General features: G+C 39.5%; 1 protein-coding gene across 1 annotated transcript; it reads left to right on the plus strand.

Moving 5' to 3' along the window:
- LOC309497344 (SCAN domain-containing protein 3-like) lies at nt 1–3201 on the plus strand. The gene is made up of 2 exons (XM_082167569.1): nt 1–2312; nt 2441–3201. Exons 1-2 carry the CDS (start codon nt 857–859, stop codon nt 2824–2826), a joined length of 1842 nt encoding a protein of 613 aa, XP_082023695.1. The 5' UTR covers nt 1–856; the 3' UTR covers nt 2827–3201.
- The last annotated feature ends 13794 nt before the right edge of the window (nt 3202–16995 follow it).

A 16995-nucleotide genomic window follows, 5' to 3' on the forward strand; every position in this document is an offset into this window, starting at 1 on the left:
AATGCAAGTGGCCTCCATGATTATATTGTCGTCTGCTATATTTGCTTCTTTATTAAATAAAAAATATATTAAAATGAAGATACAATTTATACAAAACGAAATTCACTTAAAAAAAAGTTTTTTTACAAAACAAAACTTAATTAAGTGGTCAAAATCATGTCTGACCCACTCTATGTCTCTCGATATATTGCGCACTCGTGCGGTTCACTTTTCATAATCAACATGGATGAAAAAATATCATTATAATATTTTAACAAATATGAAACTAAGTGAGCTTATTTAATGGCTACAACACGTATAGTAGTATTCAGACACCATTTGTACAAATTGCTGCACATTCATTTCATTCTGAATTTTGCACACATAAGTTGAAAGGCATTTGTTTGTGCATGCATAGTAAAATATATCTGCAACATTTATCAAGTTCACTGATAATTATGCGTGCATTTATTAATTATTATCTTAATGAATAATGTAAGGACGAAGCATGTGAACTGCGTTGTTTGTTTAGAATGGAATGGATCGCAAATAGATCCGAATGAAGAAACGTACAAAACCATAGTAGAAATTGGGTGGGCCCGGACCTAAAATGCCCACCCGGACCCAATGGTAGCGCCGCGGCTGCTCTTAAGTGACGATTCTTTTAAGGAATATAAAAAAATATATAAAAGAAAACACACACACACACATACATAGCCTACATATGAATCAGAAATCTGAATCAACATAGCATTCATTGAATGACTCGCTGAATAAAATCATCTGATTCATTTGAGTTAAACTGTCACGTGTCTCTAGGCCTACATCAGTACAAATACAGCATTCAATGACCACGCACTCCGCGTAGCGTAAAAAAATGGAAAAGTTTTTAAAACTAAAGGCATCACAGACCTGTGAAAAGTCGTCGGAAACAAAAAAATCTAAAAAGGAGCCACGAAGAAAGTATGACCAGTCCTACCTTGATCTTGGTTTTATTGCCAGCGGCGGTCCAGACGGTGAGGAAGTCCCTCAATGTCTTTTATGCTTAGAAAGGTTGGCCAGTGCTAGCATGAAACCCTCAAAACTTAAACGACACCTCACAACAAAACACTCTGCATACGCCAACAAGGGGCGATCGTATTTTCTTCTAAAAAAAGAAGAGTATCTTCGTCAGCAAAAACTGATTAAAGGTACAGCCAGCATCCCTGAAAAAGCAATGCGAGCCTCATTTTTAGCTGCATACAGAATCGCAAAATCCAAAAGGCCACACACCATAGGAGAGGAGCTTCTGCTGCCAGCCTGCATAGACATTGTTGAGGAAATGCTGGGTAAAGAAGCTGCAGGAAAGATCGCTAAAGTTCCACTTTCTGATAACACAGTACAACGACGTATTGAGGAAATGTCCTCTGATTTACGCGAACAGACAAGTGACAAAATCCGGAGTAGTGTTGCATTTGCTCTACAACTGGACGAAAGCACAGATGTTGCAAAATGTGCACAGTTACTGGCTTATGTCAGGTACGTTGACTCCACTGACATCGTTGAGGACTTCTTATTTTGTGAAGAACTGAAAGAACGAACGACAGGGGCAGATATTTTTGACTGCTTAAATGGATTCATAACGTCCGAGGGCTTCCAGTGGGAAAACTGTGTGGGCCTCTGCACGGACGGTGCGGCTGCAATGACAGGCAAGAAAAGTGGGCTTGTTGCTCGAGTAAGGGAGCTGGCCCCATTAGCTACTTTTACCCACTGTTTTTTACATCGAGAAGCCCTTGCCAGTAAGAAACTGCACCCGGAGTTAAACGATGTGTTGCAAACTGCCATCAAAATAGTAAATGCTATCAAGGCCGGGGCACTCTCCTCACGACTTTTTACATCGCTATGCACTGAAATGGGCTCAGAACATCAGCACCTCCTACTTCACGCCGAGGTCAGGTGGCTATCACGGGGTAAGGTGTTAACTCGTCTGCTTGAGCTGCGAGAAGAGGTCTCACAGTTTTTAGCAAATGTTAATTCTCCTCTTGCTGTACATCTGTCAGATGAAGAATGGTGCGCGAAGCTTGCCTATCTGTCGGACATATTCACTCATATAAATGTACTGAATGAAAGCATGCAAGGTCCATCATCATCCATCCTGACCTATATGGACAAGATCACAGCTTTCACCAGCAAGCTGAAATTGTGGAGATCCCGAGTGGAAAAAGGAGTGTGGGACATGTTTCCATCACTGTGCGAGGTGTGCGCCAATGACGGTGAACGCATCCGAGACACTGTACATTCTCACCTCGGCGCACTCATTCAGAAATTCCACGAGTATTTTCCTGATATTAGAGGTAAGATATATATTTTTGGTTCTATTATTATTATTATTATTATTATTATTATTTTATACATGTTAAACACTCTTATCAGTTGACTTCATTGGAATAGTAATTTTATCTATCAAATCAATCATCTGTAGATATGACAGAATGGGACTGGATACGGGATCCTTTTTGTAGTGAGGCAAGAGAGCACTGTGTCCTAACAGGAAGAGCAGAGGAGGAGCTGATAGATGTGGCTTCAGACAGGAGCCTTCAACTGCTTTTCAGAGAGTCAAAGAGTCTTGGACAGTTCTGGGTGTTTGTTTCCAAGGAATACCCCACATTAGGAGCTGCTGCACTCAAAGTTTTGGTACCCTTTTCTACCACCTACCTGTGTGAGAGTGGATTTTCTGCTCTGACTGCAATGAAAACAAAATACAGATCACAGCTACAACCATCACAAGACATGCGTGTCAGTCTGTCGAAAATAATTCCTAGATTCGATGTGTTGTGTTCAAAGAAGCAGGCACACCCTTCACACTAATACATTTCACTTGCTTACTCTTAAGCTTGAAGTAGTTATTAAACACAATATTTCAGTTCTTGAGATTTGTACATGTTTTTGTTAATAGTACTCAGCTATTCCTCTCATAACCTTAACATAACCATGAGGCTGCTGTTTTGACATCTGAGTGCTTATAACTTTCTGTATTTCTTTCAAGCCTTTTGGTATTGCAATCAATTATATATTTAATTCATATGAAAATAAATGAAATTAATAGGAAAATAAAAACTGTTCTCTACTACTAAATGAAGATGCGTTTATCCCCTTATTTCCATTTAAACATTTTATGGTGGGTCTTGAGATTGATTATACTTGTCTAGGTGGGTCCTAGAATGAAAAAGTTTGGGAACCCCTGCTCTATATGACTTAATTTAAGATATCTCAGTGCAAGTTGCTTTCAGTTAAAACAGCTCAAACATGCATTTTAGTCTGGGACTAGCTTAAGCCTTATCTGTAAAACCAGGGGTATATAGACTACAACAGACAAGCCTATATTAGTTCTCAGCGGAGTTGGTTCAAGCAGTGTTTTTAAGTTTTATTAAAATGTAATAAAAATTGCATTTAACTGATGCGCCATACCAACGTCTGTGTGCGCTAGGTTACTGTGTAATCAGATCTGTTTAAACCTGCCATCTGGCAGTGTATGTTGTTAAGCCATCTTCCGAGTCAAATACACACTAATTATCATTATTCATATTTCTCACACAAAAAATTAGATTTTTGCAATTTATAAGACTCAAAGCAGAAACATTAAAATGCATACCCATGGCTATATCATGAGAAAAAGATGTCGCACAGCATCAACTGCTGATATCCAGTAATTTTTTAACTTCTACATAATGATTTTATGTAATTAATTAATTAATTAATTAATTTAATGAGAGTTGCATTTGGACATGTCACACCCGATAATGACAATGACTACTACCGTGATGCATACAGCTTTGTCGAGATAACACCACAAGTCACATAGCCTATATTATAACATATTTTGTTAAAATTGCATTACTGTATTTTATTACTTGCTTCTTGTACTTCTGTCGATACAGCTATCTCCAGCTGAGAGTCAGAAACCTCCCATCTCCGGCAATGACTGGCACAAAATCGTCTCACACTCCTCACCGAGCAACCTCGCCTGACACCAAGTTGAGACAGGTGCTCTGCAATGTCCGTGTGTGTTTTGTGTTTTAAAATCATGTCAGAAATCACCTCTCTGTATGGTTCCAGAGACATGGCTCTTCTCTTTCAGCACTGTGGGAAAAATATCATTGCTGGGGTTCTAAATTGACTAAAAAAATCCATATTAATTTGTGAATATTTTAAATGTTTAATAAAGGGGCAAAAAGTCATAATATATATATATATTTTTTGCACAGTTCAAATTCAAATTTTGGTGTTCAACTTTGCATTTTAAAAATACAACAACCGGTAATTTTTTAATTTTTTTATAACGGGTTAAAAAAGGAAAAAGGAATGGACCATTATTTGTAGAGTTTTATAATAAACTGAATGCAACACATGGATAGCATTTCTCATTCTGTTATAAAATCCACACACTGGTAAAAAAAAATCTCACTTTGTCGCGCTGCGATTGATCGCGCCCGGTGTGAATAGCTTCATAGGGATCTATTGTTTCGATTCAAGAGCGTCATCACAACGTACATTTGTGTCTCTTAATCACGCTGCATTTGCTGTTGAGGTACTGCAGTATATTTCTTTTGATGTTTTGTTAAATCTGTATTATCGTCTTCTGCTTGTAGAATGCTATGATTAAAGAGATGAAGCACTGGTTTGAGGTATGAGATCCTTCACCCAATAATGCATCAGTCAACTCTTGCGGAGGACTAACAGCTTTATTTACAGACTTCTTGACACTGATGTATTGTCACAAGCTGCAGTTTTAAAAAAGCAGAGGACCCAAGTTTTCTCCTGCTCCAAAACCCTCAATCATATTTTGCCTTGAACCTCACCTGGTGTGGTAATGAGCTGATGAGAAGGTAGCAGTGTTGCCAACTATTTTCAATGGAAAGTAGTAGTGCTGTCAAACGATTAAAATATTTAATTGTGATTAATCACATTAATGTCATAGTTAACTTGCGATTAATCGCAATTAATCACACATTTTTATCTATTCTAAATGTCTCTTGATTTCTTTTTGTCCCATTATTTTTTCTCATTTTAATGCTCTTATCAACATGGAAAAGTGGATCGGCTTGCTTTGTGCAAATGTTTTTTATTGGAAACAACATTGGCATATACTGTAGTGTTCAATTTCACACCAACATTCTCACTTGGAGCAAATAATCTCACACACAATGTAACACTGTCCATCAATAAAAGGGTGAAAGAAATATTGACGAGGGGGCGGAGAATTCGCATCAGCTGTGTGTGTGCTTGGCCAGCAAGTGGTATTTCAGACTGGACGTGCTGCGATGATAGCTCAATTCACAACGACAAAACACACAGATCACTTTGGTCTTTTCAATTGAGCCATTTGGCAACTTTTTTAAAGTAAACTTTCCATTCAGAATCTTATTGGCATCCATTTCGGCGTCTTGCGCTCATCATTCATCCACTCAAAACATAACGTTAAAGGGGGTCGCACAGTGGACGAGACGAGAAGCGAAGCGCAGCGCCTCGTATTTAAAATTCGAACACATTATTCTCTATGAGTGTACGCACACCGGCGGCGCCATTCAGCGTTTTTATTGCTGGCCATAAACTGAGAAAGTGCGCGTCCGATGTGCGATACGATGCAGGACGGCTTCTCGTCCACTCTTTGGCCGGCTCACAAGCCCAAACAAGTGTGTGCGGCGTGCCTGTTGTTTTGTTTTCGGTCTAGCTAGATCTGGTGGTGTTGTAGTTTTACTAACGTTACTAGTTGTTGCAAAAGCATGTGAAAAAAAAAACTACAAAGTTTGCTTGGTGTTAATCTCGCAATATTTAATTTTTTTTTAAACCCTAGAAAATAGCTAAAGCCTGCTCGAAAAGTAGCTAAATGTCGCCAGATGACGTCATGCGTCATTAGCATATTAATGACGTCATCGCGTCGTATTTGCATTCTGCCTAATTTGTCGGTACTTCAGTTTATAATAACGGTTATCTCCCCTAAACCGTGCTCACATACTGTTTTTATACAAGTATATAGCCGAATGTCCAGTAAAGCTGTTCTCAATTACATCTTTTCTGTTAGACAACGGAACGGAACGGAACTTATGCTAACGTTACGTTAACCAGCAGTTACTTCCACAGCACTGACAAATTTCCGGATTTGTAACCCCGACGTCGTTGGACAAAATCACTATACATGTAAGTTGAAGACAGCATATCTGCTGTGATATTATCAGTTATATTTACATGTACATTGATAACTCATATAGAGACAATTAGATTCCACAGAATGTGTTTCTTATTCTCTCACAGCGTAGGCCTATAAGCCACTGATATTCATTTTCCAGTCCGAAACGTTAAGGATAATCTGCCCCTAGAAGGTAAACCTTAGGTTGAATTAATTACATACATTTACAAGCAAACTATGTGCATATAAAAATTATTTAATTTTTTTAACTGCACATTTACAAATTATGTGCAGATGTACAAAAGCAAACCCTGGGCACATTTACAAGCAAACTGTTTTTACTAAAAATCTGTGCACATTTACAAATCAACTGTGTATTTTTACAAAAAAATCTGGGCACATTTACAAATTATGTGCATATGTTCAAACAAACTGTGTGCATATTTGCAACAACAAAAAAAAACTGCACATTTACAAACAAAAAATGTGCATATTTACAGAAAAATTATCACAATTCAGTCAATTTAACCTAATTTGATAATTTGATAATTTAACCGAACCACACATTTATATGTGATAATTTGGCAGACACGAGTGCCACAATTATGTACATGGGGGAAAAAAATATTTAAAAAAATTACTTTTCTTGGATTGATTCCAGATCACATCATTAGAATGTTGAGACCGAATTCATCTTCATCCACAAGATCCATACCCTCAGTGCTCTCCTCCTGTGGGGTGATATTGAATGCAGAGGATGAGCCTGGACAGGACTTAAAAGAATAAGCAGCTGAAGTTCCAAAGAGCTGCAGCACTTTATCAGGCAGTTTGTGCTCATAGCATGCTTCTCCAGCCAACCTCAAACCATATGTACAGAATAGAGGTGAGGGTCTGCAGGGACATGCGGTTCCTCAGCTTGTTTTTAACGACACTCATTTGACTGAACAGCCTTTCTACCTCAGCGTTTGAGTGTGGGAGGGAGAGGACATAAACTGCAGCAGAAGCCAAGTCTTCATATGGGTTTATGCCAGCTGAATCTCTGTACTTTTTAACTTCAGCCCAGAATGCCAATGTGTTTGTTTCCTCCCATTTCTGAAGGTGAATAGACCTCCACTGATTAATAATTGTATCAATTGTGTCCAGGCAATATCCTAAAAGATTTGCAAATTTGACCATGTCTGTCAGGCTCTTGTTGTGGTTTAGTGTCTCCCCCACATTGAACAAAGACATGTGCTGCAGTATCTCCAAATTATCTGGGAGCCTCGCTCTCAGTTCATTTGCTAAGGAGATGGTGTAGCTCACACATCTCCTTCGAACACAGTCCTCCTCCTCTGGAGAGAGGTTTAGCTGTGCTGCCTTGGACTCAAATATATAGCCACGGTATGGCTTGGGAGAAATGTGGCCATCTATTGATTCTTTTAGGACATCAATTTTTGCCATTGGGTTAATGACCCTGCTCCAAACAGACTTTATTAGCCTCATTAAACAGTAAAGCAGCTTGAGCGGATCTGACTGTTCCCCCTCAAAAGCCTTAACAGCGGACTGCACCTCACTAATAATAGATTTTAAAAATGTGAGATACAGGAGGTTCTGTGGGTCACTGTACATGGAATGTAGAACATCTGCCATGTAACAGTGTTCACTTGACATGGTAAGGCTGAAATGCAATTTTAGCTCCTCCCACTGATCAAGGATTCTGGACACAGCAGGCTCTATGGAAAGCCAGCGTGTGGCACAGACCTTTGTTATCAGCAAAGGCTTCTCCCCACAGTTTATTGTTTGATATACAGCCTTGTATGCCTCTCTGCGCTTTGGAGAAATAGAGAACCAATTGTATATTTCTCTAACAAGAAATTCCACACTACGTGGAAGAGTGTTTTTGTAGGCAGAGCTTACAGCTAACTGCAGTGAATGACACACGCAGCGGATAAGGACAAGATGTTGTAAGCCTTCCTCCTCCCTAAGAATTTTGTGTACGCCATTGTACACTCCTGTCATTACAGATACATTATCTGTGCCAATGCCAAGCAAGTTCTCCTCCTTGAGGCCACACTTCCCAAGAAAAGCTAGAACTGCTCTGGCTATTGATCTAGCATCCCCTCCCTCCAGCTCAACAAGGCCTAGGTAGGTGGCCACCACATTTGCCTTGTCCTCACTAAAATACCAAATCACGATTCCAAGGTATTTTGAGACACTTGCATCAGTGCTCTCATCAAGGAGGAGGCTGTATTTGGAGTCACCAATATCAGCCACCAGTCTTTCAATGAAATATGGGGCCAACACCCCATTTATCATTTCCGTACACTTGGTACGGTGCATCCGAAAATGTTGGGCTGCAGTAGAATCAGAAAAAGCAGCTCTGCATGCCTTACCAATGTGGTCACAAGAAAGAATGGAACAATGCTCTGCAATCGCCATTGCCATGGTTGTCTCTGCATGTTTGCAAGAGTCTGCATTTTTTGGAGCAAATGTTAACGTTTTTTGCTTGGATTGATTGAAGGGCTTGGACTTTTCATTGTGCTTTTGAGTTGAGGCATGCTTTTTAACATCGGACAACTTGGCACAAAATTCTGTCTTGCAGTACAGACAGTAAGCCCTTGTGTCATTGCCTACATATGGCTTCAGCTACTTCTTACATTCAGGAAATAACTCCCATTCTTTCCTGTACTTTTGTAAATATACCTTAGAGTGTGACATGTTTGCTATTTTAAAGGTTTGTAATGTTCTAGCTTTGTGTATTTGTATTTATATTTGCTTGTGTATATATCCGCCTTTTATATTTAATTATGTTCATATGTTTAATAAAGTTGAATTTTTATTGGGTCTCATTCATGAAACATTCGTAAATATACGAGTAAATATGTGAGAGATTTGCGCGTAAAGAGACCTTCCCGAAAACTCTTCTCCTGATTCACAAATACTTCGTAAACGTCAGATGTGATAGTGAAATGTGTGTGTGTGTGTTAATGAATTCCAATCAGTCGTAAATGGGATGCGCGTGCACGCTCATTCTCAATTACCATAAATCCCGCCCATTAAATCCGACTGACAACTATACACTCACCTAAAGGATTATTAGGAACACCTGGGGCCCGTTCTTCGTACGTCGCTAACTCAGTTAGCTGGATTTGATTGTTGGCGATTTGGCATGATCTTGGATTGTTTGGTTCTTTGACGCTCATCCTGGACTTGCTGTCATAGCAACAGGTGCGCAATCTTAAACCTGCTCGCGAGCAGGCTTATTTCATGTTAACAGGATTAGACTGCGGCTTCATAAGCGGAGCTGATACGGGAAGTCCAGCGCAGCGCGATAGTGCACTTTCAGAGATGTATCTTTTTTTCTCGTGACTCGTGAGATTGTCGTTTACATTATTAATTTGTTGGAAACGCACATTTATTTTTGACTTGTCGGAGTCGGGCTTTAACTACAGAACAAACTGTTTGCATTGCCCTGAGATTATTTGCGAGTGGCTCTTTCCTAAACACTATTGGAGATGCGGAGAACTTGATGAAAAGTGCTGTCTGTCGTGTCATTCAGAGTTTACCTGGCGCTTTTAGGTTTAAAAAACAGTTTTAGTTTTTTTTTGCGGCATTTCCAAGCCACTGAAGACCCAATGTTGTAAAGCAGTTTTTTTAGGCTATCATAATTTTTTATGAAGATCATGCAATCATGACCATGCCGATTACAGTATATGTCACTCATGCTTCACTAACGTGATTGGTACCATATATAGCTAGACCATAGGCTGCCATCAAGGCCTCAATGAAGGAGATTATGTGAACAGAAAGGGGGTTCACAATGTAAATGTGCAGCCCAGTTACTATTGTGATTCTTAATATTCCAGATTAATAATATTATATCAAATAAAAAAAAGGCAGTTGACTAAAATCTTCCATATCACAAATGTGAAAGCAAAATGGCCAGGATCTGTGCAAGACTTAAGAATTTTCAGAGATTCACATTTATGCACATTATTTGAAAGCGGTAAGGAAAGTTCCACAATTAAATATCAACCTCACTGTATTACATACACTTACTGTATGCTGATCCTAACAGAACTGCATTTTTTCATAGGTGATTATGACATGTTCCTGCCTGCAGACAGGTGTTTTATGACCCCATTCCCTGACCCAAACCAGTTACAATGCAGCTCTAGCCAGGACAAGGGCACAATGAAATGAACTTAAAGGGAAGATTTCAGTGTCTGAAAAGTCTGAGGGTTGCACACCTGACAGGGCCTGTGACAGTGACTACGTTTACATGCAGCCAATATCCGGGTTATGGTCGGGTTAGAGTCACTATTTGGGTTTCTGAAACATTCGGAATAACGCGTTTACATGCGTGAGCAGAGAGAGTTACTCCTGTATACATGGAATTTGCAATATCCCGATGTAAACGGCGACGCACGGTTAGCGTCTGGACGTACGGACTTCCTTAAGACGCAATATGCGTCATTTCCGATTCTTTTTCCTGTATCCAAAGACAACAACAACAGCAGCAGCACGCGGATAATGAATAGTTCGGGGCAGATAGCGATCGCCTTTGTTTGCGCTTTCCTCCTCGCTCCAAAAGTGTGGTGCTGTGCTGCGTCTCGCCATGTTTACCTCTACTTCTTGTTTACTTCCGGTATACTGCACGCGGGTTTCTGTATGCGCCGTCCCTACTCAAAAGACCAAGATTCCTTGCGAATAGAACATGCGCAGAACACAAATCAATGTCCCTTTTGATGGGGATATGCCGATACGCGTTTACATGACCAAATATTCGGGTTAGAAAGGGGGTACCCCAGGTATAATATCCGGGTTTTTAAAAACCGGGATATGAGCATATCCGGGTTTTTGCCGGTGTTTACATGGCCGTGTGCGACCGGGTTATTGCTAATATCCCGGTTTTGAACGGGTTATTGGCTGCATGTAAACGTAGTCATTGTTGCATGTGCCATATTACACAACATTGCCAAAAAACCCAAACACTTTTCATTAAATGTTTAATAAAAGACAAATATGCTTAGTTCCTTGAGTTTTATTTCAATTGTTCTTTGTAAAGAAAAGCCAGTGGTCAAGTGCCTGCAACAAGAGATATTAGACACATGCCTCATGCAACAAATAAAAAGGAAAAGTTGGCTATACACTGCCCACCTGTAGGCCTATGTCTCCTCTGTCTGTGCAGACTCTTCTGTAGGCCTTTCTGTAGATGTGGAATCCTGCAACTTATATTGCAGCCATAAAGCATACAAGTATAAATTAAGTAAAGTTATTTATGCACTTGCAGGTAGGCTAGCTCCTCCATATGAGAGTTATCTGAGAGGGTTTATTCACTGTCCAGTGCAATGGAAACAAATGGACATTACAAAGTATTATACTTTCTTTACTCTGGAAAGTTAGAAAATGTCCACTTACTGCACATATTTCAGCCACCACTTTCTTGGGAACAGATACAAGTGTTGGTGTATTATGTAAAAGTGCACAAAAGAGGATAAAAAATAAAAAATATTTTTACATTAACATAAGTTAAAAGCAATTCATCATTAGTCAAGATTTAACAGTTGAAATGACTATACGGCCTTAATTTAATGCAACAAAAATTATTTTACAGTGTAGGCTACTAAGATCTTTTTTTTTTTCAGCCTTTTTCTTAGTTGCTTTTATAAACAGACAACCATTTATTTAACAGTGCCTTTTATAAAAGAGACTATAATATAGGCTAACTAAAAATTACCATTATGTAGAATATTTTTGTACTTCACTTTTATTTGTTTCGATGTTCTAGTGTGGTGACTCTGACATTACAATGAACAAAGTAATTATGCAATTATTAAAACTAATAACGGCTAATAACGTGAAAAAATACATCTAACATGGCCACTTCTAATGGATTTAAATTGTCTGCTACTTTTTACCAGCCCTCTCTCCTGGCTTTTGCAGACTTTGAGGTGTTCCCTGGCGTTTTAATTAAACATTAAAATTCCGAATAAACTTGGACTATTAGTTCTTGCTCTGCTGAGGAGAAAAACTGAGCGCGCTCTTTGGCCACGCTGAGCAGCCAATAGCAGCGTTGCTGATCAATGTTTCTACTATCGATTAGGGGTGTAACGATACATCGATATGGATCGATGCATCGATATAACGTCTAACGATACGATGCATCGATTCCACACATAAAATATCGATATACACCTTTATCTTGACACTCTCCACAGTCTCAAGTAACATCCTTCCGCCAAAGCGCACATTTTCGTTTATTCACCAACCATACTGTCTGCCGGTGTGTCTTTATAACGTTAATCTCCTCATCTGAAATAGATGCCTGACAACAAGACTGACTGAACCCTAAACAAGTTTTTTCACAAAAGCCGGTATTGTCCGCTGTCAAGGCATCGCGAGTTCATGTTTTACAGCAGAAAGAAACAGACAAGCAGTCGTCGCACCCATGTTGGTGAACACAACACGATAAGTCCGTTTTAGCGACTCAGCGCGCAGTATTCAGGTCAGATGTCACTTTGAAAAGACGCGCTGGCTAAAGAGGAGTTTTGTCAAAGCTGACTAAAAGTGATCGAGGATGGATAATTTCAATGAACTTGATGAACCCGTGATATCTTCTTCAGGGCGTAAAAGGAAAATAAAAGCTGAAACATTTTCACGGAACCTTACTAAAGCAGCTTTTTCACGGAACCTTACTAAAGCAGCTCGTTTAGTGGTGAGGGAAAAGCTCACGGTATTGCGTGTACGTTATCACAACAACAAAGTTTGTCAGGCGTCTATGTCAGCTGATTAACGTTACAAAGATTAACCGAGTGTTGTATTATTCATCATAGCAATTACTTGGTTTTGTTTGACTCAGAAAGATGGTTTTGTTTGACTCAGAAAGATGAAATGTGAATGTATCTGCTCTGCTAAAAAAAAATAAAAATAAACTTTTTACATATTAAAGCATACTTTCAATTAACTTTAAATTAGTAATTTACCTGTATTTTTAAGTTATTATTATTATTATTAATCAAAACAACCCCGCTGCAGTTTGATTGATATTACTTGGAATGCACAATAATAATAAAAAACATGATTTATGAAAATGAACAAGAATGGAGTACTTGCAAATGACCTCTTCTGTTGTAAAAGTCCCAATTGGGAGAGGGTGTGCAATTTTCAAAGAGTTTAATTAAATGTTCATGTTATATATTTTGGTTGCATAAAAACGTAACTGGTTGTGTGAACATTAATATCTAAATATCGATTAATCGATCGATATAGCCCTGAATCGAATCGAATCGTAATCGTATCGCAGAATTTTTTGAGGTATCGGCAAATATCGTATCGATGGCTGAGAGAATCGATATCGTATCGTATCGTGATGAACTGTCCGATTTACACCCCTACTATCGATACATATCCCCTTTTCAACCAGCGCATGAACGCGCAATTATCTCACTAACTCAATCCAGCTATACTAATCATAACCGGCAGGTGTGTTCGAAGAACCTAATTAGCCAGATCATGATTACCACGATGATATCATCTTGGATGTCTCATTTGATCTCGGATGTTTTAAGCAACGTACGAAGAACGGGCCCCTGGGGCATGTTCAAGTTCAAAACGGTGCGCAACGTTTTGCTACGGTTTCCGGGTTGAACGTCATGTTTCCTGGAAACGGCGTGCAACGGTGTTTGAGATACGTTTTCTCTTGTTTGGTGGGTGTGTCAGAACTGCAGTCCAATCAGCAGCAACATGTATATAAAGCACGCGGTATTAAAGTGAACTCGCACAATGGGTTCAAGGAAAGTAATTTACAAATGTGTTCGATGCAGCTCGGTATACGCAACAACTGAGGATATTAGAAGACATGTTTGTCGTAAGTTTTATTGTAAAAATATAGGATATCAACATAATGATGTAGTTGTTTATATTTTTAGCTTCATTGCAAGTGTATGACATTTGGTATAGAAATAAACAATGGTAATTAAGTGCTTTTCCTAAAAATGAGAAAGAAAATACAGGGTATTAAAACAGTATGAACTACAAATAAAGTCAGTATGTGAGGCTAAATAGATGTGTTTTAGTCTGAATTAGGTAAGATGTGTGCTTCCATTTCAGTTTCAGCAATCCCTTCACCCGATTGGGATGTTCTCTTTTGTTCTGGGCGGCAAGTGCAGTAACTGTAACATCGGGCATATTTTGTAGTATTAAACACATATTTATACCGACTTCATCAGGCTCCGAAAATTCTTCACAAAGAATCGCCTTCTCAGCTGCCATAGTTGCAACTCTTGCATCATCAGAACAGTGTGTTCAACGCATCACCGTTTCTGTTTAAAAAACGTTGTACAACGTTTTGTCGGGGCTGAACGCAGCCCTGTTCAATTTCTCATTAATGCAATTATCTAATCAACCAATCACATGGAAGTTGCTTCAATGCATTTAGGGGTGTGGTCCTGGTCAAGACAATCTCCTGAACTCCAAACTGAATGTCAGAATGGGAAAGAAAGGTGATTTAAGCAATTTTGAGCGTGGCATGGTTGTTGGTGCCAGATGGGCCGGTCTGAGTATTTCACAATCTGCTCAGTTACTGGGATTTTCACGCACAACCATTTCTAGAGTTTACAAAGAATGGTGTGAAAAGGGAAAAACATCCAGTATGCGGCAGTCCTGTGGGCGAAAATGCCTTGTTGATGCTAGAGGTCAGAGGAGAATGGGCCGACTGATTCAAGCTGATAGAAGAGCAACTTTGACTGAAATAACCTCTCGTTACAACCGAGGTATGCAGCAAAGCATTTGTGAAGCCACAACATGCACAACCTTGAGGCGGATGGGCTACAACAGCAGAAGACCCCACCGGGTACCACTCATCTCCACTACAAATAGGAAAAAGAGGCTACAATTTGCACAAGCTCACCAAAATTGGACAGTTGAAGACTGGAAAAATGTTGCCTGGTCTGATGAGTCTCGATTTCTGTTGAGACATTCAGATGGTAGTCAGAACATGGATCCATCATGCCTTGTTACCACTGTGCAGGCTGGTGGTGGTGGTGTAATGGTGTGGGGGATGTTTTATTGGCACACTTTAGGCCCCTTAGTGCCAATTGGGCATCGTTTAAATGCCACGGCCTACCTGAGCATTGTTTCTGACCATGTCCATCCCTTTATGACCACCATGTACCCATCCTCTGATGGCTACTTCCAGCAGGATAATGCACCATGTCACAAAGCTCGAATCATTTCAAATTGGTTTCTTGAACATGACAATGAGTTCACTGTACTAAAATGGCCCCCACAGTCACCAGATCTCAACCCAATAGAGCATCTTTGGGATGTGGTGGAACGGGAGCTTCGTGCCCTGGATGTGCATCCCACAAATCTCCATCAACTGCAAGATGCCATCCTATCAATATGGGCCAACATTTCTAAAGAATGCTTTCAGCACCTTGTTGAATCAATGCCACGTAGAATTAAGGCAGTTCTGAAGGCGAAAGGGGGTCAAACACAGTATTAGTATGGTGTTCCTAATAATCCTTTAGGTGAGTGTATATGGGCATCATATTATGACACCAAACGAAGGATTTCAACATGTCTTCTCAAAAGCGAATGAAAAAGAGAAATTTCTCAGATAAAGAAATTGAAGTTTTATTATCAGAAGTTCATTAAAAACGCCACATTTTATTTTCAAGCGTACACAGTGGCGTATCAGGTCCTAAAAAAAAGGAAGCTTGGCAGCATATTACAGATGCAGTTAATGGAGTTTCATCCGTTAATCGAACAGTCCCAGAAGTGAAAAGAAAACGGTTTGACATGAAGCTTGACTGCAACACTTGTGACTTGTGTTCCGTTTGCAGATGCTATTACTGGCACTCATAATAAAAGTAAAAAGAAAAACCATATGTAATTACTATATATAATATTTTTTCAAAATGCTGTGTAAATATGTACCTGATTAAGGTGAATTAAAATGCAGCCTTATTAATGAGCAAAACGTTCGGATGTTAAACGCACTATTTACGCTTGGCTGGGAGCAGAGGGTTGTTCCATAAAACAAGATTAGAAAATAAGCCAGGCTTATTTTGGTTAGTCAGACTTATTGTCTGTGAATTCTGTTTCATAAAGCAAACTTAAAATAGTTCAAACTCAGTTACCCTGGAAACTTATGCTGGGAAACTAGCCTGGTCCAGGGCAGGCTAACTGTCAGGCTAAGCCTGAGTTGATGCTTAACCAGAATACCATTTTAACACTGACCCACTGGGAATGTGATGATATTACATCGGACTCTCTGGCATGCTGCCATTTTATTTCATGTAACCACTATCAGTCCAACAATGAAAACAAATGCACTTTAAAAATAAATGTAATACATTCGAACATACAAAAAGTGAAACAAATGTAAAGAAGTAAAGGTAGGCCTATTTGTTTAGTTGGTGTGATTTTTGTAATGAATCAATTAAATGTCTATAAATAGGGAGCTCCACCCATATGTGTAGGAGGACGCATAGTCATGGCGTGTCCTTTCATTGATGAGGTGGTGGATGAGGGAGCGATAATCATACGCAGGGCATTTCAAAGAGAACGTACTTTCAGGGACAGGGCAGACCCGTTGGCTTTTTCTGACTACTACCTGCATGAGCGGTATAGATTCTCGAGGGAAGGGATAGCATATATTTGTAGATTACTGAGCCCACACATCGCAAATAGCACACGGCGCAATAAAGCGCTCACAGTCCCGCAGGCTGTGTGCATTGCACTTCGCTTTTTTGCCAGCGGAACATTTTTGTACACAGTTGGAGATGCAGAGAACATCAGCAAAGCATCGGTTTGCCGCTCTGTACGAATTGTGTCCCTGTCTTTAAAAAAATTACTCAATGTGT

This window comes from Leuciscus leuciscus (genome assembly GCF_965113295.1).
Source record: "Leuciscus leuciscus genome assembly, chromosome: 4".
Classification (NCBI taxonomy): domain Eukaryota; kingdom Metazoa; phylum Chordata; class Actinopteri; order Cypriniformes; family Leuciscidae; genus Leuciscus; species Leuciscus leuciscus.

Excerpts from the sequence above, each read along its gene's own strand:
- LOC309497344 (XM_082167569.1), top strand. The coding sequence starts at position 857 with ATGGAAAAGTTTTTAAAACTAAAGGCATCACAGACCTGTGAAAAGTCG. Across the intron at positions 2,313-2,440 it reads GTATTTTCCTGATATTAGAG|ATATGACAGAATGGGACTGG; the intron begins GTAAGATATATA and ends AATCATCTGTAG.